The 23,999-nt window shown below is 35.3% G+C and overlaps 1 protein-coding gene across 1 annotated transcript in view; it reads left to right on the forward strand.

Annotated features, from left to right (window-relative positions):
• The first annotated feature begins 2,374 nt into the window (after positions 1–2,374).
• LOC137405124 (serine-rich adhesin for platelets-like) overlaps positions 2,375–23,999 on the forward strand; it is a 31,087-nt gene continuing 9,462 nt past the window's right edge. Inside the window, exons 1-12 of the mRNA XM_068091348.1 lie at positions 2,375–2,420; positions 5,107–5,280; positions 6,082–8,958; positions 9,261–9,371; positions 10,222–10,364; positions 10,938–11,008; positions 11,142–11,368; positions 12,852–12,985; positions 13,548–13,774; positions 17,360–17,441; positions 19,193–19,373; positions 19,563–23,621. Coding sequence (XP_067947449.1) covers positions 2,375–2,420; positions 5,107–5,280; positions 6,082–8,958; positions 9,261–9,371; positions 10,222–10,364; positions 10,938–11,008; positions 11,142–11,368; positions 12,852–12,985; positions 13,548–13,774; positions 17,360–17,441; positions 19,193–19,373; positions 19,563–23,621 — 8,332 coding nt within the window. The remainder of the gene's footprint in view (positions 2,421–5,106; positions 5,281–6,081; positions 8,959–9,260; positions 9,372–10,221; positions 10,365–10,937; positions 11,009–11,141; positions 11,369–12,851; positions 12,986–13,547; positions 13,775–17,359; positions 17,442–19,192; positions 19,374–19,562; positions 23,622–23,999) is intronic.

A 23,999-nucleotide genomic window follows, 5' to 3' on the forward strand; every position in this document is an offset into this window, starting at 1 on the left:
TAGTTGTAAACAAATAGGCAAAAAGTTTACAGCTTTGTTTTCTATATTTAAGTATAATTAAAATCAATTTTAATTATACTTAAATACAGATATTAAAATATAAGAGCTTGAATAGTGTGTAATTGTTGTTGTTTCCCTCATACATCACTGATCTGTTTTAATTCGCAAGTAGGCCTACTAAATATTTACAACATGGTGATTTTATTTTGTATGTACCCAAAGATGCACTGAACAATTTTATTTCTAATTCTTTTAATCTTTTATCAAAAAACATAAGATGTATACTTAAACTTAGTAGTTTCAAGTCTTCTTTGTATAACTTTTAGTTTTTGCGTTTATGACATCCCACGGCAATAACCTTTTACCGTATTTATTTTTTTGTTTTGGCAGCACCATATATGAAACATTTTTTTACAAAAACGACTATGGGCTGCCTAATAAAATTATACATTTATATAGGCACTTTTTCCAAATTCTTTCTTATTTTCATCAACTGCACACAAGGGCATTATGATCCATTGTGTTTGTCTTCAGTAACTTCAAACAAACGAGGAGCAACTACATAAGGGGTTTTAGTAAGCTTTGTGGAAGCAGATTTAGTATGATGGCTTCGCTACTCGTTCACAGATACACCGAAATCATTATACCAAATCTGCTTCCTTAAAGCTTGCTAAACCCACCTTAGTATGTCTGGTGTCATGATTGAAGATTGATTTTCATCGACAACTATGGCATCATCAGTCTGACAGTACTCTTGATGTTTACTACAGTATCACTTTTACGATTAACAAGTAACAATAGTAACAATTTCTGTTAGTGGATATGTACTTTATTTTTCTAAATCATAAAAACATATAACCTACTAGTACATCAAACCTTGAACAGAGTTTTAGTTAATATGAGGAAAACCACCAGAGGAATTCAAACAAAAGAGTAATGTAAGATGGGAGGCTTTTGCAGAACACAATTAAATTTTAAGAGCAACATACCAATATATCTAAAGAAAAAATATTTCATTCATGTTTTTTACTCGCGATGACAAAAGGAGCAGAAAAATGGTCTCTAATAAGCAACACGGGGAAGAACCTAGAGAAGAATGGAAAGAGACGTTTAAAAATAGCGATGTTATCCTTACAAGGATAGTAATCTACACAAGTGGAATAAATGGAATGGTGCGATCTCAAGCTAAAGTGTAGGACATACTTCAAACAGTAGAAAAGATGGGTATGAGCTGTACATGGTAACAGAATGATAAATAACAAGTGAACCATCTGCATCACATATTGGACAACAAGATATGGAAAGAGGAAAACCAGACAAAATGTGGAGAACATGATGATGACATGAGCCAAAGCAAGAGCATTGGAAGACTAGAAACTTCTCTTGTTCATGTACGATAGATGAGCTACACTCCTTCATACATATTCTCCAATGAATCTCAACTGTATTTTTCCAGATTTTATGAGTTACATCTTATGTTCTGGTGATGAAACCGGTCTAATTGAGAGAATGTGTCAGTATTTGAGAATTTCAGTAACTCATCGATGCGGCAATAGTATATGCTAAACTGCAACATATTAGCATGTTGGCTAACAGATGTTAGTACTGTATGTGAATGTGACAACATTTCAGCATGTCAGGGTGTCAGCAAGGCACACGTTGGAGTGTAAACGTGTCAATTGAAATAGCCACACGTAGGAGTCTAGCCACGCAGGGTCTTGTATGTGTGAATTTATAACTTTTGATTGGCATTAATGATCATCAAAAAATAATGATAAGGCAAAATCTTCAAAAATTGTGTGATGCGATTGATAGCAGTGTGGTGAGTTAGAATATGTGATTAGGAGTGCACAAGTCTTAGTATAGATTTCTGTAAGAGGAAAATACTTTTCTGTTTTCGATATGGTGAGGCTGGGAAATGTATACAATGTCATTGATAAGATGACAATGCTTAAATTGAAAGTATAACAGCTGGGCTGTGTTTCTGTTTATGTAATATCTACTTTGCCTCAAAAGAAACATGTTTGACGAAAGCTTGCGGCAAACATGATCAATATGCTTGGACTATGTGAGATCCTCGCTTATGATGAAACCAAGTAGTTATACTGAGCTTCTCCATGACAGAGTGTTATACCCCACATGAAAATTGAAGGATAAGTATTAATATTGAAATACATAATTACCAAAAGTGTGAATTGTGCGTAATAATGTTCTACACTTTTATAATGCAGATCTGAGGCAACGTATGCTGCCTCAGATCTGCTAATAACTGGAAAGTTAATCACAAAAAGCTCCAGGTTGCACTGGTTGGGTACAATACAAGTTTAACAAAGTTTAAAAGCATTCTATTGTTACAAATGGTCGAGACCCAAACATGGAGAAATCTTCAATGAAGACTTTAGGTCTAGTACAGCTCATAAGTATGTAGTCAGTCATATACAAGCAGCAGTCAACAAGCGGTGATTATGCTTAGAAGGTTACTGAAACAATTACACTAACCTTCCGAGTTTATATAGCCAGCTAAAAATAGAAACTACTACTACAAATGACTGACTTTTGTTAAGAATGTTTTTATAGGAGGGCCGGATTTAACTAACTTGCATCGGAACTACTGTAACAGTAGTGTACATAATACAAACAGAAACTGCTAGCAAGAATTTTGAGCACAGCAATACTCCATCCACCTCTGTAATTTAACTATTTCTAAAGAATATTGAATGTATGATTACACCGATTGTGATGTAATCAGGAGATCATTAGCTTTAGAAACAATGTTGGCATTCCAGAATGTCAATCGCTATGTTATTTGGATAAACATCTATTACATTCACGGCTTGGCATTTTGTTGAAAAATGTTTACACAACCTGATGTGGCAGACTAAGGAGTGTGTTTTTGTTTTTCTAGTAATTTAGGGCAAGCAGATATTTGTTACTGCTATCAAATAGCTAAGCTTTGTGAGATTATTTGAACCATTTTAAACACCTTTGGATTAGTCTCTAGAATAATAAATTCACGTGTGACAAGTGTTAAACTTTCACTATAATAAGAGCCATATCTGTCTGTTTTTCGGTCTCTTCGAAGGCAGGGGTTAGGACAAAATGCCGCTTTGTTGGGGACTGGAACTTATGATAGTTAAAGTAGAACAACACTCAACACCTGCATTAATCAAACGCCTTGAGGCATTTCAAAAAAATTGTGCAAATAGTGGTTTTCTGTGGGTTGTGACAGAAAAATGGAACAGAAACAATGTGGATAAAAGATGCAAAGAAGACCATTTATTGATTATTTTTTACTATCTCACATGGCATACAAGACTGTCAGGGTGGTCGTACCAAATAATAGCATGATGGCTAATGACATAGCTTATTATTAGGTTCTCAACTTAGCGCACAAAGATGCAGTTATCTCTTTGGCAGCCCAGATCAAGTTTAGCAAGATCTCAAATAAAAATGTACACTGAAATTTCTTCAGTAAGGGCATCTGACTTCTAGTTGGTGATTGATTTATCTGTAATAGCAAAAGCACTGCTCAAATTCACTAAATCCATTTAGTAATCCATTGCAGCATGTTAGCATAGACTTTATCAGGCTTTAAAAGCAATCCTAATTTCAAGCATGCGACAGTCTTAGCGGATGTCCATAGAACACTTTGTAGAACACAAACTGACTTTGTTTTGACTCAATTTTTGTTTTCCAATTCAAATTGCCTTAATGTTTTGCTTTGACTAACAACCTGCATTTTGCAACAGTACAGGCTAGAGGTTCACAACAGACTAGCAGAACTACCAGAAGCAACATTGATTGCTTTAAACCTTCAATACATCATTTTATTCGTACTAGTATCCTGGAAGTCTAGTGTGTTGTGAGAGATCGTGAGGAGTGCCGATAAAGCACAGAGAACAAAAAAATGTTAAAATCTTGTTAAAATACTGGAAAGTGTTTGATTGGCGCACACGTTAAAACGTTGGTCGACTACTTTTATTATTGTGAGTTGAAATCTTGCATGATGAAATTTTTCCCAACCTCTAATGGACGGACGAACGGATGGACGAACATGGCTCTTATCACAACAAACATTCTTAGCAAAAAACCTTGTCTCCGATTTTAAACAATGTTGCTGTAAGCTGACTTTCACACTTTTTTGTTGTTCTAGTGAAACCTCATTAACAATTAATTGTAAAATAGAAGTCGGACTCAAAAATCTGCTTTTGAATTGTAAGCAATTTACAGTACCTATTTGGCACCCTTTGCAGGTGAGATGAGAAGTTAGGCTTACAAAATTGCTTTTTACTTCAAGTAGTCAGTAAGGAGTTTACTGTACTTTTTGACATCTTTTGCAGGTATTTTAGAGATTGGATAGGTGTCATGAGGTACCAAGGTGGTTTTTCAAGTGTCAATAGTGTACGTTGCAAGGCATTCATTGCATGTAAGTTTAGAACTTTTACATGGATGGCTGTTTTTCAGGTGTATATACAGCTGGTAAGCAGTATACTCTACCTATTTGATATCCTTTGCGTGTGAGTTCAAAAGAAGCATGCGTGTAGTTTGATAACTTTACGTAAAAACATAAGCTGGATGCCCGGCGTCTTCGGTTTTCATAATACGCATGGAAAATACATGCTATTTCTATGAGTAGCGATAGCTAACAAGAACAATAGCCTACTATCGTTACTTTATTCATATGCAAAATAGTAAAAACATCGATGAAGTGAGTGCAACGATGCTTTGTAACTGAAACATTGCAGTTGCAGTTGTTAACCTTGATAGGTGTCTCTCGACAGTGTAAAAGACTGAAGATTCTTTTCACTTACAGGTATGCTTTATGAAATGGGTTTTACTACATGCAGGTTTTAGTTTTAATTAGAATAATACAAAACATTTTTAGCACATTGTGAACATTCCATTATTTTTTAAATGTTATTTTTGTCAGCTTTACTTTCAAATCATAAAAAATGACAACATATTTTTGCAAGGTCATATATTTTGTTAGGTATGCCTTGAAGTTCTCATAATCAATGCTGCCAGGTTCAAGCAAGTTCTCATCGCTTAGTCAATAGTGTTTAACTTTTAGGTTTGTATAATAAATTTTGCATTACTATGTTGTAGAGAAGATCATCATGGATTTTGGGAAATACCTGTTGCTTTTCTCGATTACCATAAATATAGTATGCGTAGAGGTTGAGATGTTGACCACTACTACTGAGAGTGAAAATGACATTTTCAGTTCAAGCATGGAATCTGAAGATGGTACAAGCAGTTCCACTTATGATGGACTTTCATGTAAGAAGCCAAAGTTATTTTAGATCACGAATAAAATTAAATATGACTAGTATTCGTAAGCATCGTATGATTTCACTAGATTTGAATTGCATTATATATTACAATAGCATTATATTTTACTATATATACGACAATATACTGTATTTTATTCATTTCAATCAGATAGCCTGCAGGGTGTGAATAGATTTTCGACGCAACTTGCTACACTACTTTCGCAACTACTTTCACGTTCGTTGAGAGACATTGTTCTGAATGCATGCGAAGGAGCAATCTTGAGTTACTAATCACATTGGGGTTTTGAGAGGCTGGTTGTTAGAAACCAGACAGAGTTTCGAAACTGAAAGCTTTTGACGGTCTTGCGGAAAACACGTAGTATCGGCATGTGAAGTTTGGACAAAATCCGCCAAAGAAATTTGGAAATACATAGCATTTATGTAAACTAATAGAAATAGACACACAATAACAAATGTGATTTATTGATATAGAATATGAACTGGTCTTGCATAGATTTTTTGTTATGATTCCTTATTAAAAATGCAGCTCTACAGGTATGTTAATATGACGATTTATAATGTTTTACATTGTATATGCATACTGAACAAATTAGCAAAGTTTTGCATTTATTTTAAGATTTGATTTAATTTAAAGTAAAATGAGACTGTTAAACATTTTTAATAAAAAGCTTGAGTGCAAAATGAAAGTGAAAGTGACCTCATGAGAATAGTAATAGCACTGAGCAATTATTGCTCAGCACTATTACTAAATACATGCCTAACTTTACCTTTGCTTATTATATTTCAGTGAATGAGACAAGTGCTACTCAAACAACTCTTCGTGAAATCATGACAAGCTCAACACAAAACCCTTCACAAAATCCTGCCACAGTGGTATTTACAAGCAACGAGACATTTTCATCTCCCCAAGACGAAACTTCATCAACAAATGACTTTGCGATTAGTGAGGTATCTGGATCCTCAAGTTCACAATTCGTTGATTTTGAAAACAGCTTAATGAAAGGATCTTCGACTCCAAATTCTGATCTTACGGTAACCGACTTAGACATGACAACCCGATCAATGTCTGTGAGCGCTTCTTTCATGCCATTTTCTACAGATGTCTCTCCTACTACTACAATCATAGAAACCGAAACTGATACAGACACCGCAACAATGATAACAAAGTCAACTCCTGGAGACGATGATTCAACCAATGTTATTAGTAGCACTCCAAACAGCCTCACTGATGGTTCTAAAACTCCTCAAGAAACAACAACCAAACTAGAGCCAACCACATTCATTGATACAACAACTGATCCGGATGTTTCCACAATAGAAGGGCAGTCAACCACCAAAGAAGAATATCCAACTGGCATTGGTAGTAGCACTCCATACAACCTCACTGACGGTTCTACAAATCCTCAAGAAACAACAACCGAGCTAGAGCCAACCACATTCATTGATACAACAACTGAACTAGAGCCTACCACAATCATTTTTACAACAACTGATCTGAATGTCTCCATAATAGAAGAGCAGTCAACCACCGAAGAAGAATATCCTACAGATGTTAATAGTAGCACTCCATACACCCTCACTGATGGTTCTACAAATTCTGAAGAAACAACAACTGAGCTAGAGCCTACCACAATCATTGATACAACAACTGAACTAGAGCCTACCACAACCATTGATACAACAACTGATCCGAATTTTTCCACAATAGACGAGCAGTCCACCAGCGAAGACGAATATCCTACAAATGTTGATAGTAGCACTCCATACACCCTCACTGATAGTTCTACAAATCCTCAAGAAACCACAACCGAGCTAGAGCCAACCACATTCAATGATACAGCAACGGAACTAAAGCCTACCACATTCATTGATACAACAACTGAATCAGAGTTTCCCACATTCATTTTTACAATAACGGAACAAGAGCCTACCACATTCATTGATACAACAACTGAACACGAGCCTACCACATTCATTGATACAACAACTGAATCAGAGTTTCCCACATTCATTTTTACAATAACGGAACAAGAGCCTACCACATTCATTGATACAACAACTGAACACGAGCCTACCACATTCATTGATACAACAACTGAATCAGAGTTTTCCACATTCATTTTTACAATAACGGAACAAGAGCCTACCACATTCATTGATACAACAACTGAACACGAGCCTACCACATTCATTGATACAACAACTGAACCAGAGTTTCCCACAATCATTGATACAATAACGGAACACGAGCCTACCACATTCATTGATACAACAACGGAAAATGAGCCTACCACATTCATTGATACAACAACTGAACCAGAGTTTCCCACATTCATTTTTACAATAACGGAACAAGAGCCTACCACATTCATTGATACAACAACTGAACACGAGCCTACCACATTCATTGATACAACAACTGAATCAGAGTTTCCCACATTCATTTTTACAATAACGGAACAAGAGCCTACCACATTCATTGATACAACAACTGAACACGAGCCTACCACATTCATTGATACAACAACTGAACCAGAGTTTCCCACAATCATTGATACAATAACGGAAAACGAGCCTACCACATTTATTGATACAACAACGGAAAATGAGCCTACCACATTCATTGATACAACAACTGAACCAAAGTCTACCACATTCATTGATACGACAACTGAACTACTAGCGCCTACAACAATCAATGATGCAACAACTGATCCAAAGGGTTACACAATAGAAGAGAAGTCAACCACCGAAAAAGAATATCCTACAGATGTTGATAGTAGCACTCCATACACTATCACTGATGGTTCTACAAATCCCGAAGAAACGACAACTGAGCTAGAGCCTACCACAACCATTGATACAACAACTGATCCAAAGGGTTACACAATAGAAGAGCAGTCAACCACCGAAAAAGAATATCCTACAGATGTTGATAGTAGCACTCCATACACTATCACTGATGGTTCTACAAATCCCGAAGAAACGACAACTGAGCTAGAGCCTACCACAACCATTGATACAACAACTGATCCAAAGGGTTACACAATAGAAGAGCAGTCAACCACCGAAAAAGAATATCCTACAGATGTTGATAGTAGCACTCCATACACTATCACTGATGGTTCTACAAATCCCGAAGAAACGACAACTGAGCTAGAGCCTACAACAATCATTGATACAACAACTGATCCGAATGTTTCCACAATAGATGAGCAGTCAACCACCGAAAAAGAATATCCTACAGATGTTGATAGTAGCACTCCATACACTATCACTGATGGTTCTACAAATCCTGAAGAAACGACAATCGAGCTAGAGCCAACCACATTCTTTGATACAACAACTAAACTACTAGCACCTACAACAATCAATGATGCAACAACTGAATTGGAGCCTACAACAATCATTGATCCCACAACTTCATCTATTCCTTCAACAACAACTACATCTACTACCTCTGCTGTCTCTTCAACAACAACAACCCCATCTACTACTTCGGCTGTTCCATCAACAACAACCACGTCCACAACTTTCTCTGTTCCAGCTAGTACATTACCGACTGAATCAACGAGCTCAGCAGCTCCAACAACAACAACTCCAGTTGCTACTACAATGACTTCAACAACAGTTACGGAGACATCTACAGTTACATCAACTATGAGTACGTTTACTATTTAACTTTTTTGGCTACTACTCAAAAAATATTTTAAAAACCCTAAAAATGTAAAGATTTTGAAGAGCAAAAGATAAAGAACTAAACAAGAATGAGCGAACACATAAATGATTGAACACATGAAGGAACGAATGATTGAATAAAGTAGCGAATTAATAAATGAATGAATATCAACAATCAGCTATCTTACGATAATCCGGTTTTTATTTTTGTTGCACATGTAGGATTTGTTTGTGGAAATTGTGTTGCTATTTCTGTGAGTGCAGAAATCATCATTTTCATGTTTGTAGATATACAGTGTCAAGATGAAGACTGTCAGGATTTTGCTGCATGTAATGTGATCGGTGTATGCGTGTGCCAAGAAGGTTATGTGAACGCATCTACAATTAACGAATGCAAAGGTAAAATAACTGCGAATGGTTACCTAATACTCTAATATCTATGATATCATAGCACATTACCTCAATATCTTTGCATAGGTTTGTTACTGTAAATTTGCGACCTTCTAAAAAAATTTCAAAATCACAAAGTGCTTGCAAATGTTTAGACCTGTCAGGCAATCTTTGTTTGGTAACATGATAAATTGCTGTTTATCTGGTTTGCCACCAGCGTTGTAGCACCAGGATTTCTACTTCATATTGTATTTGTCACTTTCAAAGTAGTATTTTAGTGAAGTTTTGAAGTTTGATTTTTTCGTCGCAAAAACTTAAAAGTAGCAGACATCACATAGAAGGTTTGCTTAACTGACTGAATTGAAACATTCGGTAACTTTTAACAAACCTTTCATCGTGTTACCTGCCTGAGCATAACAAACTGCCTAGCTATCTTGTATTAATAAACGCATGTAGTTTGTTACCTATTTGTAAGGCAATGCATGACTTCTCGTTAGAATGCCTGAGATCTTTACAAAACTGTTGAATTATTGTCTTCATTTTGTCAATGCATTGCTGTGTTTCATAGATGCATCATTGAGTTTTGTAGATGCATTTCTGTGTTTCATAGATGTATCATTGGGTTTTGTAGATGCATTTCTGTGTTTCATAGATGCATCACTGAGTTTTCTAGATGCATTGCTGTGTTTCATAAATGCAGCATTGAGTTTTGTAGATGCATTTCTGTGTTTCATAGATATATCGCTGCCTTTTTAGCAACACTACTGTGTTCTATAGATGTATCATTCGGTTTTGTAAATGCATTGCTGTGTTTCATAGATGTATCGCTGCATTTTGTAAAAACATTACTGTGTTTCAGATTTTTCCCAAGAATATAACCTGCAGCCTGAAATTGTAATTGTGGATATAACTGTAACATTTCCACAGCGAGGTTGCGACCCTGATATTGAAAACACTTCAAGTCCAGCCTATGCAAGAATGGCCCAACAATTAAAAGAACAGGTGATTGAGTATCTGTTATATTCTTAAGAATTCTAAGCAATTAAACTTTTAAAGATACTATTTTAAGAGGTTTACAGATGTTATGAAATTTTTTTAAATTTCTGTGACTTTAAAAATAAATAGATATAAAAAATACAATAGATTTAAATAGACTTAAATTATATTTAAAGACACTTTTATAAAGAAAACAATGTATAAGGTATCTCTATTACATATACTAATATGCTGGCCGTTTCGTGTATCGTGAAAGATTGTCAGATGTGCCGATACAGCGCCGAGAATAACAATCTACACAATTATTTTAATGTGCTGGAAAGTGTTTGATTGGTGAAAATATTAGGATTGGCTCTACAAAGTTGAATGGCGAGAGTTCAAATTCCATGTGAAGTAGTGTTTTTTCTCTTTTATAATCAGGGCTTCAAACAGATGGATGAATGAACACCACTCTTATTGCAGCAAAAAACTTGTCAACAATTTATTAAATTATATCAAGTTTTTTCTAATCCTAAAGATTAACTTGAAGGCACTAACCGGCATTAACTTGAAGATAACCAATGATTAAACTCTTTGCAGCTTTATTCAAGAAATGGAAACAACAACGCTAGCAGTATCTATTTTGTCGGAATCATCGCAATTCGATTCAGGTAAGTTCAAGGAGAATATAAACCTATATTTAAGAAATTCTATTTGTATACTCAGTGACGGTGAACCATGTTTGAAGCAATACTTGAGCATATTTATGCCGTGTGTCATCTGTATAGATAATACTGTTGCCAGGTGTGAGGATGGGTCTACATTTAGAAGAAAACGAGAAATTGACCCCGACCTTGACATAGTAGCCACTTATAGAACATTGTTCAACTCTGTACCTGGGAATGGCAGTGCTTCTCAAAGTCCAGAATTCCTTAAATCACAAACCAACTTAGTTGCTAGAACACTAGCTATAGAAGTGGGAGGTGTTATGGTAACTTCTGTGGTTAATGAAGAGCCAGTCATCACACAAGGTGTGTTTAGTATTATTGATAAGAACATATGCAGCAAAGTTTTTTATTTCATAAATGTCTTGTACAATGCTGCCAATCTAGTTTTAATAGCAGTATGGACCATATAACAGAGATTTACGCAAAATGACTTGTTATACCAGTTTGAATTAGTCAATACATCATATAAATTTGCCGTTCCTTGCAATAAAATCATTTTTACTATGCAATATATGAATGCTTATGTAATAGATACTATATATGAATATTTATGTAATAGATACTATATATGAATATTTATGTAATAGATACTATATATGAATATTTATGTAATAGATACTATATATGAATATTTATGTAATAGATACTATTGTGCTTGGAAGCAGTGTTTATAATAGCTAGCAAATGTTTTTATTAAACCTTGATTTTTCTTACAATTAACCTTTAATAAAAAGTTACATATAAAATGAGAGAATAGGTATCAGAAAAGTGTACTAGGCGGTGAGTTTTGCAAAAAAATTACCAGCATAATAAACATTATTTAATAAAGGATGGATAAAAAAAGATTTGATTAAGGCTTCATCGCAGCACACATTAAAATACATGTAAAACTTACAAAAATTGGCATGATTAAGCATTGACGGGTAGTAACAGATTTAGTTAAAAGAATGTTTGTACGTATGTCCTTAGACTTGGCAGGCAACCGCAAGTTTAGAACCAAGCCCTATAGCTAAAAAACCTTTCTAATTTGTATAAGAGTAGTTAACGTCATATTAGCTCTGAGTATTAAGTTTCCCAGAGTATACACGGAGTTATTCCTTGCTTTTACTTATCTTTCAATATTAGCATTGTCATATTTTAACTAAGTTTGATCTGAAAAAGAATATTTTATTTTGAAATATGTACTATTAAAAATGGAGCAATAAAATTTTCAAACTGCTATTTTAAACAATAAAATACTGTAAGCTTTGGGTTTAACATCTGGGCAAGTCTATTTATCAATTAAAAATCATATTTAGAGCCTTATGTATTCCAACAAAATAGCTTTTCATGTTTTTTGGTTAAATAAAACTAAAATATATGCTTTCTTGCGCATAATTTTTTGTGCATTGGTAAATTACAATGGTATGTCATATTTCAAATTGAAAGGTGCAATTTTGAACAAAACGCATTATATTGCATATTTATAATAGCAAAAATGTTATATGAGTTCTGTTAGAATGACATTATGAAAAAGTAAAACCAGAAATATAATATGATTGCACACGTGTAAAATGCTGTACTTGGGCATGGAGGTACTAGCGGAAGCAATTAGCACAAGATAAAAAGACTTCGTTCGCATTGCAGCAATCTTTTAAAAGGCACATCTTAGTTGACTTGCATCATCATCACAGAAATTTTTCAATTTTGGCGGGTTATAAGCTGGTTGCTTGTTGACTGCACTTTTTCTCACAAATAAATAGCTAAACTGTTACTGCAGATATAGTTTTGTGATGTTTGATTGCAGCGGATGGTACAACCCTTGCACCCGCAACCACTCCAAGTACAACACAATTAAGTAGTTGGTTACCATCTGTCATAGCTGGAACAGTGGCGGGCTTGATTCTGTTTGGAGTTTTGGCTGGCAGTTTAGCAGTCCATGTAAGTTGATGTTCCTGTAGATTGCCATAGCCCTGGTTTTTTCATGTACATGTAGCATCGGCGAGATTCACATTGTATTACGTATCACAAGTATTGTATTCACATTTATCACATGTATTACACATTGAACTATACACACAAGTATATTAAAAACATCTGTTAAGTTTAAATACTGCAAGCATTAACCTGATGGTTCGTAGAAATGCATGTATGTAAGCTGGGCTGACATTATATGAGTCTCCCTGCATGAACATATTTTCCTTTTCATAAAAATCATTAACAGCTTTCTTTGTGACAAGCTGTAATATGAAATCATCATTTATGATTCGCTTGTGAGCTAGAAATGTCTAAAATGACAACTTCTGTATATCTTGTCGTGTAGAAATGCTTGTAAAGTAATTCAAACTAAAAAATAATTTTTTGTTGACCAAAAAGTGAGTACATGCGCATCAAATCTAGACAAAACTAAAAAATTTGGCCGCAGGTACCTAGCTGTAATCTGTATTGTTTTGTAATAGAATATTCTAGATGCTACTACGGTAGTTTCTCTTTATATCTGCAGTGTAGAAGGTCATCTGCAAAGGGAAAGCCTCCGATCCATCGAGATGAAACTCTTCAACGTGTACATCCCGCTCTGAGATTTCAGCCTACTAGGAGTCTCGCTGGTCACAGGTTTACCGGCAGCTTTTTTAGCAACAATACCAGCGAAAGCAACTCTACAGTGAGCAGTGACAGTGATAGAGCTCATCGGAACTTGTCCAATTGGCCGAGGGCGTACTCTCATGAGCGGTAAGTTAGAACTTGTGGGACAGTAGCCCACAAGCTAATGCCTAGCAAGCAATAATTGGTTGGTTCTCTATGTCCTAGGCCAGTGGCTCCTTATTCATTTTCATTGCTGCACCCCTTTTGACTGACAATGGCAATCTAGCATCTCTTGTTTTAAATGAAACAAAAAAGGCTCAAAACAATAAGAGACATTCAGAATATATGAAAACAATATGTTATTGGAAGGTCATTCTAGAAAGAGTCCAACGTTTTCAAACAGCAGCAACACATAAAAAGCAAAATGACAGTTGAGTTTATTACTCACTGATCTCTTGGGCATGACCACCTCCCCATTCCTAATTCAAATTTATTCTTGCTTGTAGGAGATCATATGCATGGCCGGGAAACCTGAGCCATCAGTATGGTATCGGCTTTGAATCTTTTGCGTGAACATTGGTGCTGAGTTATGTATATGCAACCTTCCTTCCAGACGTTTTATAGCTTTTGGAACTTGTACTATAATTGAGAGCCTCAGTTTATATTTAATCATAGAGTTATGAAACGGAGTCGCTCAAATCTTCAAGTACTCTCCAATTATACTTTTTGCGTTTAACTGTATTTATTTTGTAAGTTATGATACATATTTGGAGCATAACACATAGAATTCAATGTTTTTGTGTTACTATAAATGAACTAGAGCACCAGATGGTCTTAGCAGCGTGCTGTAACATCAAAACAAATAGGCCTTAACCGTTTGTTATCATACAACACAAATTTCTATATTTTTACCTTGCCTAATGATATATTGTATAATGGCACAGCAAACTGTAAATATATATATATATATTTTAATAGCAATTGTAAAACTTAATAGTAATCCTATACTACAATAAAATGACTTTATTTCTTACCCACCATGTTTATTTATATCAATCTCTTCACCATTTCTCTTCATTCTTCTTTTCTGTTATATATTAATGGAATAACTTAACGACCCTAAAAGAAGCTGATAATGCTCTGCTTTAATGCGCTAAATGCAAGTCAACAGTTCTGGGGTACTTTTCTATTTGAGAGATCCAATTCCTAAAATTGGTATAATCAGAGCCACATTGCTATATACTTTGCAATGCTGTAACTTTGGGAATTGTGCAGTACCCTAGCTCTCTATAATTTCTAAAGCTAGGTCGTTGACAAGTTGCGCATATCTAGGCTGCCTGTGGGTAAATGATCCCGCTCGATACTTCCCCTTGAGTTTATATAGCTTGCTAAAAATAGATTTCTATAGTGCCTTTGTTGCGATTTCTAAAGCCGTCGGTTTTGAACAATAGAAAGCCCTTAATTCTCTCACAGCGCTTGTACTAGTCTAGGAACTAAGTATTCAGCCAATGAGAAATATCAATAATGGACATACAAGCTTCAGTTGGCACACAACTCAGCATTTGGGAATATAGCATAACACTATCATATCATTAGCTTTTGTAAATATTTGTATGCCTTTCGGAATATCACCTCGGAATGTTGGTTTCCTTTGTGTGAAGGCGAAGGAACCATCAATTAGTGGATTCAACTTAGTAAATCTCATTCTCTCCATTTATTTCATGTTGTATTTTATCATCTCAAGCAGAAGGCAGCCGGTGCACACGCTGTATGATTCGCAGTTGTAACATTATTTAGCTAAGTAATGCCATAATACTTGGATAATACTGTGAAAATGGCTAAGCAAACAGAGGTTAGCTTTCCTTTCATTAATAACTGAAGCAATCATGTACCCGCAATACAGGTGCAGCAGGGTATTCATTCCATTTCTATTAGCCTTTATCATATGTCATACAGCCGTTAACATCTTTTTAAAATTTGTTGTAGGTTTTGAGAAAACAAAGCGTGTGATATAGCAATTGCTCATATATCACATTCCAAAGCAGATATTGTACACTTGTTCATTGAACTGTACAAAAATATTTGTATAGTTCAGTGTACCGGCTTTTCGCTGGGTTATTTAACAAAATTCAAATATGTCTGGTTAGTGCATATAATCTGCGATAATAATATCAATAATTTGTTATTATAATTCTTGCTACTTGTACCAGATGATTAGAAAGAATACATTCGTAGATATAATTTTATATGCAACATTGAAACACTCACTTATTTAAGGTATTGTCTCTTACGCAGTACTCTCCTATGGGGAGCCTCCTGCAGCTGAATCTTTGGCAGGGTAGCTAAGTTGGTTACCGAGCATGCTCACTGGTAACACAATTAGTCAATCATAAGACACAGGGACAATTTGAGACCAGATGCTCGATGAGGATTGAACCTCTAACCTCCTGCTTGGCAGTCTGGAGTGCTAACGAGAACACCACTGCTGCCCCTTTTGCTGCCACATTAAAGAGTTCATATAAAACTAAAAGTATCTTGAAACAAAACAATTAATTTTTTTGCCCAGTATAAAAAAGCAAGCTGTTTAAATTTAATGGTTGCATAGCCTCATTCGGCTACTGGATGGAAGCCAGATTACAAAGGGGTGTAACTGGGTTGTCAGTTATAAAATTTCAAGCTCACTAAGTAAGCAGCTATCAGAATTATAGTAGCAAATAGCTGGTGTTCTAAAGGACTGCAAACAAGCTCAAATATTGACAAAGCAGGCGTTTAACATTCTGCGGTAAAATATATTGAGTTAAGAGCCCTATGCAAACAAACAGTTGAGCCTTTTGATAAATACCATAATGTCACTCGTGCCGATTCATTGCATTACTCGTGACGAGGTTTGCCGATGTCTCGTGACCTCTTGATCAGATACAGAATAATTGGTAAGTTTATTTTAAAGGATGAACTGCTGGCTTAACACTAAAATGAGAAGCGCACAATTTTCACCTATTTTCATATGATCCTCCGTGAGAGTGAATAATTATAGCTAGTTAGATGCCAGGTAATTTGTTCCTTTTTTATCTGCTCATTGTTTTGATATAATTCTTTTTTGTAACTTTATGTTACTGCAAATCACATTAAAGTTTTAAAACATATGAAGCAAAAATAAAACTTTTTATTTGGAAAAGTGGATATCACAGTCACTGAACGGTAGGAGAATCACAAAAGGTTGGAAGTTTGTAAAGTTATAGGTTTAACCTTAGCCTTTGGTTTAATCTGTTCTGTCTGTTTGTCATATAAACACTAATATGTAGACTGTTACACAGAACTAATCAGAATAAGTGACAGATTAGTGAATAAATTCTTAGTTTTGTCCGTTTGTGTTCAAAACTCTACTATTAGATGCTTATGCTAGTTTTGTTTTTGGAATTAAGATACTATTACACCATAATAACTGTGCTCACTTTATGTGTAAAAAAGTAGAACACTGCATATTTAATATCATAGTTCAGGTTGGTCTTCTTTCAGCTTGTAGTGAATTTTATTCAATCTCATTTTTCTGCTGTTTGAAAAAGATCAAGTGTAATGAACTGATACATTCAAGTAAACAGATGAACGCTGTTTCTTCCAGACAAAGTCTGAAATTTGAACCTCATAAAACATCGGTGTGGTCAAAAGGCTTTATTACCTGAAGTTCTGTCTCTAAAAGCTAGTCAATATTATTTATTATTAGTACCTTGGCAGTCTAGTGTGCTGTGAGAGACCATCAGGAGTGCCAATAAAGCGCAAAGACAAGTACCTGAGCAAGTATTTCAAAATGAAAAAGGTAATTGATGGGTATGGTGTTAGCATGTTGGTCCGCTATGGTAAATGCTGTGAGTTCGACCCCCATCCTATCTTTTATCTCGACCTCTGGCCTTGGATGGATCTTAGTATATATTGTATAGATTATTGTATAGATTGTTACCAAGTGTCTGAAATGAACTTAATCTGCTGACGCTAAATCGTGTCTCCGTCAAAGGATGGGCTTTTTTAAAGTTACGTAACTAATAGGCTTCTACAGGTTTCTCTCAAACACCATAGCTAAGATTCAATGGTAAAGTTGCTGATTTAGTAGTAAGGTGTCCTAAAACATAGCCGTCAAAAATGCAAGAATCAAAGACTAGCTTTACTACTTTTGGGTGGTTTGCATTTTAAGAAACGTAATCAAGACTTTTGCTGGCATTGTACAAGTATTATTTTGTCATTTTTCAAAACTTTTTCTCAAAATAATAAATTTGACTCGCTGATGAAGCAATTGCAACTAGCTATCCCACCTCTAAGTATTCCATTCAAAATTGTTTACAAAAATAAAATGTAAACATGCTTTTGGCTAGCAAGGTTTCAATATCCAATATGTCAGTAGTAAACAATAAGCTCAAAGATTATTGGCTCAATTTTCAGTCAATAACATTGTTGCATTAAATGCAACGAAAATTTATATTGCAGCTAAAATGAGATGTGATGACATACCTTCTTTAAAAAAACAAACAGTTACGCAATAAAGCTCTTGGCTTATTCTCATAGCAATGTGTTAGCATTAGTTTATCACTAAAGTTCAGGGTAAACTTATCACTGTCTGAATACAATTTTACACTTTTAAACTGCCAGCTTATCAGACATATAGGCAGCTAATGGTATCAAAGGCAGGTCTGAACACAATTATATAACAGCTAAGAATGTACACAGCTAATTATGCTTCTGCAATCGTAAATTCAAATTTGTATAGTGGTCAAAAGCAGTGGATGGCTCGTAATCTACACAAAAGGCATATAATTCTGTGCTGTTGGGCGATCAAAAGCCTAAAATTTACCATTAAAGTATTAACTAAAATCAAGCTCGTGGATAAACAATGCTTAAGGCTACGATGGGTTAATTATTTGGCGCCCATGTTCAAGGCTGATTATTTGAAAAATGCCACCATTTAAAGGGATATCACCAATTGTATAAGCAATACGATCGTGTAATGGAGACTTATTTCACTCGCACCCGACGATTTCCGGTGAGCGATACTGAAACTAAAACGCGCTGGCCTTCCAGCCTTATAATAAGCTCATTCCATGGCCTTCCACACACATTCAAAAAAACATGTTTCGCTTTATCAAGAACACAAAACGATTTCTTTTTAAGTTAAAATAGACAAAAATGTTAGCAAAAAATTGCAAATTAACAAAAATTGCTCAATTTACATAGTAATCATATCGCGAATCGTCTATTTGTAATATCAAATCGCCTGTTGATATTTGAAAATCATATAGCTCTACTTTTAGATTGTATCTTCAATCTCTGATCTTTATTTTCAAAATTTCTTTATCTCATTAAAAAGATATGATTCTCAGCTTTCTAATAATGTGCAAAATGCATGGCTTAAATAGATTATGCTGTTAGTAATGTCTATTCAAAGTTAATCCAAATTTTGCTAAATAGACTATAGGGAACAAAGGCAGGGGTGTTAATACTTTTGCCCATGACTGTAGTTTCTAGTGCAGTCTAACATAAAGCCATTAATTTTTTGGTTCAATATAATTTTTGTTCTAGATAATGAATCAGGCAGTCTGTTTGCTGCTTCTTCTGCTGCAAACTTCAGCAGCAGATGATCAGACCACTGCTGTTGACGGAATGATGATAAGTGAGGTGAACCATTCTGAGATGCTTACAGCAAGAAGCACAACGTCAGATACCTTTAAAAAAACTATTCATCACTCGACGTTGTTGAAAAGTAAGGGTGAAATTACAAACAGTGGAAACCCAATGACGGCTAATACGTCTCCGCAAGGCACTTGGTCAATTATTAACTTAAAATCTGAAAAAACTACAAAACAGTCAGATTTTTTTCAAACAATTATTACTACCAGTCATCATCAAGTAAAAAATCTGTATACAATTACTGAAACTTCTGCATCTACAGGAATGGCAAGTTCTAGTGGACTCGAGTTAGTTGACAGCTCTATCGATCGGGCTACTATGACACAATCTACTGCTTTTAGACAACATCATAGTTCTGCAAACGATGCAAGCTATAATACAACAGAGCAGCTCCTGGAAATCAAGCCAACTCGCGTTTCTATCGAAAACATTTCTCTAATTTCTACCGTAACCGACCAAATTACAGTATTCAATCCAAGTGAGAAATCTACAGACAATAAAGAAACTAAGCAAATTACAGTATTTGAACCAACTGAGATCTCTACAGACTACACAGAAACTGAACAAACTACAGCATTTGAACCAACTGAGATTTCTACAGAATATACAGACACTGAACAAACTACAGTTCTTGAACCAACAGAGATCTCTACAGACTATACAGAAACTGAACAAACTACAGCATTTGAACCAACTGATATTTCTACAGACTATACAGAAACTGAACAAACTACAGCATTTGAACCAACAAAGATTTCTACAGACTATACAGAAACTGAAGAAACTACAGCATTTGAACCAACTGAGATCTCTACAGACTATACAGAAACTGAACAAACTACAGAACTTGAACCAACAGAGATCTCTACAGACTATACAAAAACTGAACAAACTACAGCATTTGAACCAACTGAGATTTTTACAGCCTATACAGAAACTGAACAAACTACAGCATTTGAACCAACAGAGATTTCTACAGACTATACAGAAACTGAAGAAACTACAGCATTTGAACCAACTGAGATCTCTACAGACTATACAGAAACTGAACAAACTACAGAACTTGAACCAACAGAGATCTCTACAGACTATACAAAAACTGAACAAACTACAGCATTTGATACAACTGAGATTTCTACAGAATATACAGAAACTGACCAAACTACAGCATTTGAACCAACTGAGATTTCTACAGAATATATAGACACTGAACAAACTACAGTTCTTGAACCAACAGAGATCTCTACAGACTATACAGAAACTGAACAAACTACAGTATTTGATCCAACTGAAATATCCACAGACTATACAGAAACAGAACAAACTACAGTACTTGAACCAACAGAGATCTCTACAGACTATACAGAAACTGAACAAACTACAGCATTTGAACCAACTGAGATTTCTACAGAATATACAGACACTGAACAAACTACAGTTCTTGAACCAACAGAGATCTCTACAGACTATACAGACACTGAACAAACTACAGTACTTGAATCAACTGAGATTTCTACAGACTATACAGAAACTGAACAAACTACAGTATTTGATCCAACTGAGATCTCCACAGACTATACAGAAACTGAACAAACTACCGGATTTGATCCAACTGAGATTTCTACAGACTATACAGAAACTGAACAAACTACAGAACTTGAACCAACAGAGATCTCTACACACTATACAGAAACTGAAAAAACTACAGTATTTGATCCAACTGAGATGTCTACAGACTATACAGAAACTGAACCAACTACAGTATTTGATCCAGCTGATATCTCCACAGACTATACAGAAACTGAACAAACTACTGTTCTTGAACCAACTGAGATGTCTACAGACTATACAGATACTGAACAAACTACAGTACTTGAACCAACTGAGATTTCTACAGACTATACAGAAACTGAAAAAACTACAGTACTTGAACCAACAGAGATCTCTACAGACTATACAGAAACTGAACAAACTACAGTATTTGATCCAACTGAAATATCCACAGACTATACAGAAACAGAACAAACTACAGTCCTTGATCCAACAGAGATCTCTACAGACTATACAGAAACTGAACAAACTACAGCATTTGAACCAACTGAGATCTCTACAGACTATACAGACACTGAACAAACTACAGTACTTGAATCAACTGAGATTTCTACAGACTATACAGAAACTGAACAAACTACAGTATTTGATCCAATTGAGATCTCCACAGACTATACAGAAACTGAACAAACTACCGGATTTGATCCAACTGAGATTTCTACAGACTATACAGAAACTGAACAAACTACAGAACTTGAACCAACAGAGATCTCTACACACTATACAGAAACTGAAAAAACTACAGTATTTGATCCAACTGAGATGTCTACAGACTATACAGAAACTGAACCAACTACAGTATTTGATCCAGCTGAGATCTCCACAGACTATACAGAAACTGAACAAACTACAGTTCTTGAACCAACTGAGATGTCTACAGACTATACAGATACTGAACAAACTACAGTACTTGAACCAACTGAGATTTCTACAGACTATACAGAAACTGAAAAAACTACAGTACTTGAACCAACAGAGATCTCTACAGACTATACAGAAACTGAACCAACTACAGTATTTGATCCAGCTGAGATGTCTACAGACTATACAGAAAATGAACAAACTACAGTTCTTGAACCAACAGAGATCTCTACAGACTATACAGAAACTGAACAAACCACAGTATTTGATCCAGCTGAGATGTCTACAGACTATACAGAAACTGAACAAACTACAGTATTTGATCCAACTGAGATTTCTACAGACTATACAGAAACTGAACAAACTACAGTACTTGAACCAACAGAGATCTCTACAGACTATACAGAGACTGAACCAACTACAGTATTTGATCCAGCTGAGATGTCTACAGACCATACAGAAACTGAACAAACTACAGTATTTGATCCAGCTGAGATTTCTACAGACTACACAGAAAATGAACAAACTACAGTTCTTGAACCAACTGAGATGTCTACAGACTATACAGAAAATGAACAAACTACAGTTCTTGAACCAACAGAGATCTCTACAGACTATACAGAAACTGAACAAACTACAGTATTTGATCCAACTGAGATTTCTACAGACTATACAGAAACTGAACAAACTACAGTACTTGAACCAACAAAGATCTCTACAGACTATACAGAGACTGAACCAACTACAGTATTTGATCCAGCTGAGATGTCTACAGACTATACAGAAACTGAACAAACTACAGTATTTGATCCAGCTGAGATTTCTACAGACTATACAGAAAATGAACAAACTACAGTTCTTGAACCAACTGAGATGTCTACAGACTATACAGAAAATGAACAAACTACAGTTCTTGAACTAACTGAGATTTCTACAGACTATACAGACACTGAACAAACTACAGTACTTGATCCAACTGAGATTTCTAGAGACTATACAAAAACTGAACAAACTACAGCTTTTGAACCAAGTGAGATGTCGACAGACCAAACAGCAACTAAACCAACTACAGTATTTGAACCAACTGTGGTTTTTACAGACTATACAGACACTGAACAAACTACAGTACTTGAACCAACTGAACTGTCTATAAACTATACAGAAACCAAATTGACCACAGAATTTAAAGCAACTGAGGTTTTTACAGACTATATGGTAACCAGCCAAACCACAGAATTTAAACCAACTGACATTCCTACCGACTATACAGAGACCATACAAACCACGAAATTAGACTTAACGGAATTTTTTACAGACTATACTCAGAAGAAACAAACCACAAGATTGGACTCTACGGGCAAGTCTACAAACTCAAGACATTCTTTTTCAACTGATATTTTCACAGATTATGCCGAAACAGTTCCATTTACTAAATATGAAACAATCCAAAACACACACAAATTGACCGAACTAGAAGCCAAATCTACCGCTTTTTCAACAGATAACTCAGACCTCTCCACAACTCACACACCCAAACTAACTAATGCTTCTGTAAACAACACTGATACACAACTTGTGACTGAAATTGGTACTTCTGAAGCATTTACAAAACCTTTGAATTCTACTGATACCACAGATGCAGACAAGTCAACAGCTACCACACCTGCAGCTGAATCATTTTCTCCAACAACTACAGAACTACTTTTAACAAGGTCTACAACAATACCCAAAATAAACACATATGTGCCAGTAATGACTGAGTCAACACACAAAAGCACATCTGTGACAATTGAGGCAGCAAATGATTCAACAACAGCATCCTCATTCCCAACCACTACAGTCTCACTAGGTAAAGTTGCATTAAAAATGGTTTTCAGCTTCTAATTTAATCCATGGCCTGAAAAAATTAATACAGCAATGATTTCTGTTATTCATTTCAGAAACGGCTTTTAACAGCTCATGTGACCAAAATTTGACTTGTGACCAAAATGCAGAATGTAGTCCTATAGGCACGTGTGTGTGCAAAGAGGGATTTGTCCTGGATTCATCTACTCGTCAATGCCAAGGTAATGCTTTACGATATGTGAACCGCCTCATTGTCTAGTCTTTAGCACCAATTTTAAACTCAAGAACTAAATATTTAGCAGAGCAACTTTTTAATTGCAAAATTTGAAAAGCTGAAATTTACATTCTAGATTACTCGCCATGCAAAAAACGAGATAAGGTC

This window comes from Watersipora subatra, chromosome 9, assembly GCF_963576615.1.
Source record: "Watersipora subatra chromosome 9, tzWatSuba1.1, whole genome shotgun sequence".
Lineage (NCBI taxonomy): Eukaryota > Metazoa > Bryozoa > Gymnolaemata > Cheilostomatida > Watersiporidae > Watersipora > Watersipora subatra.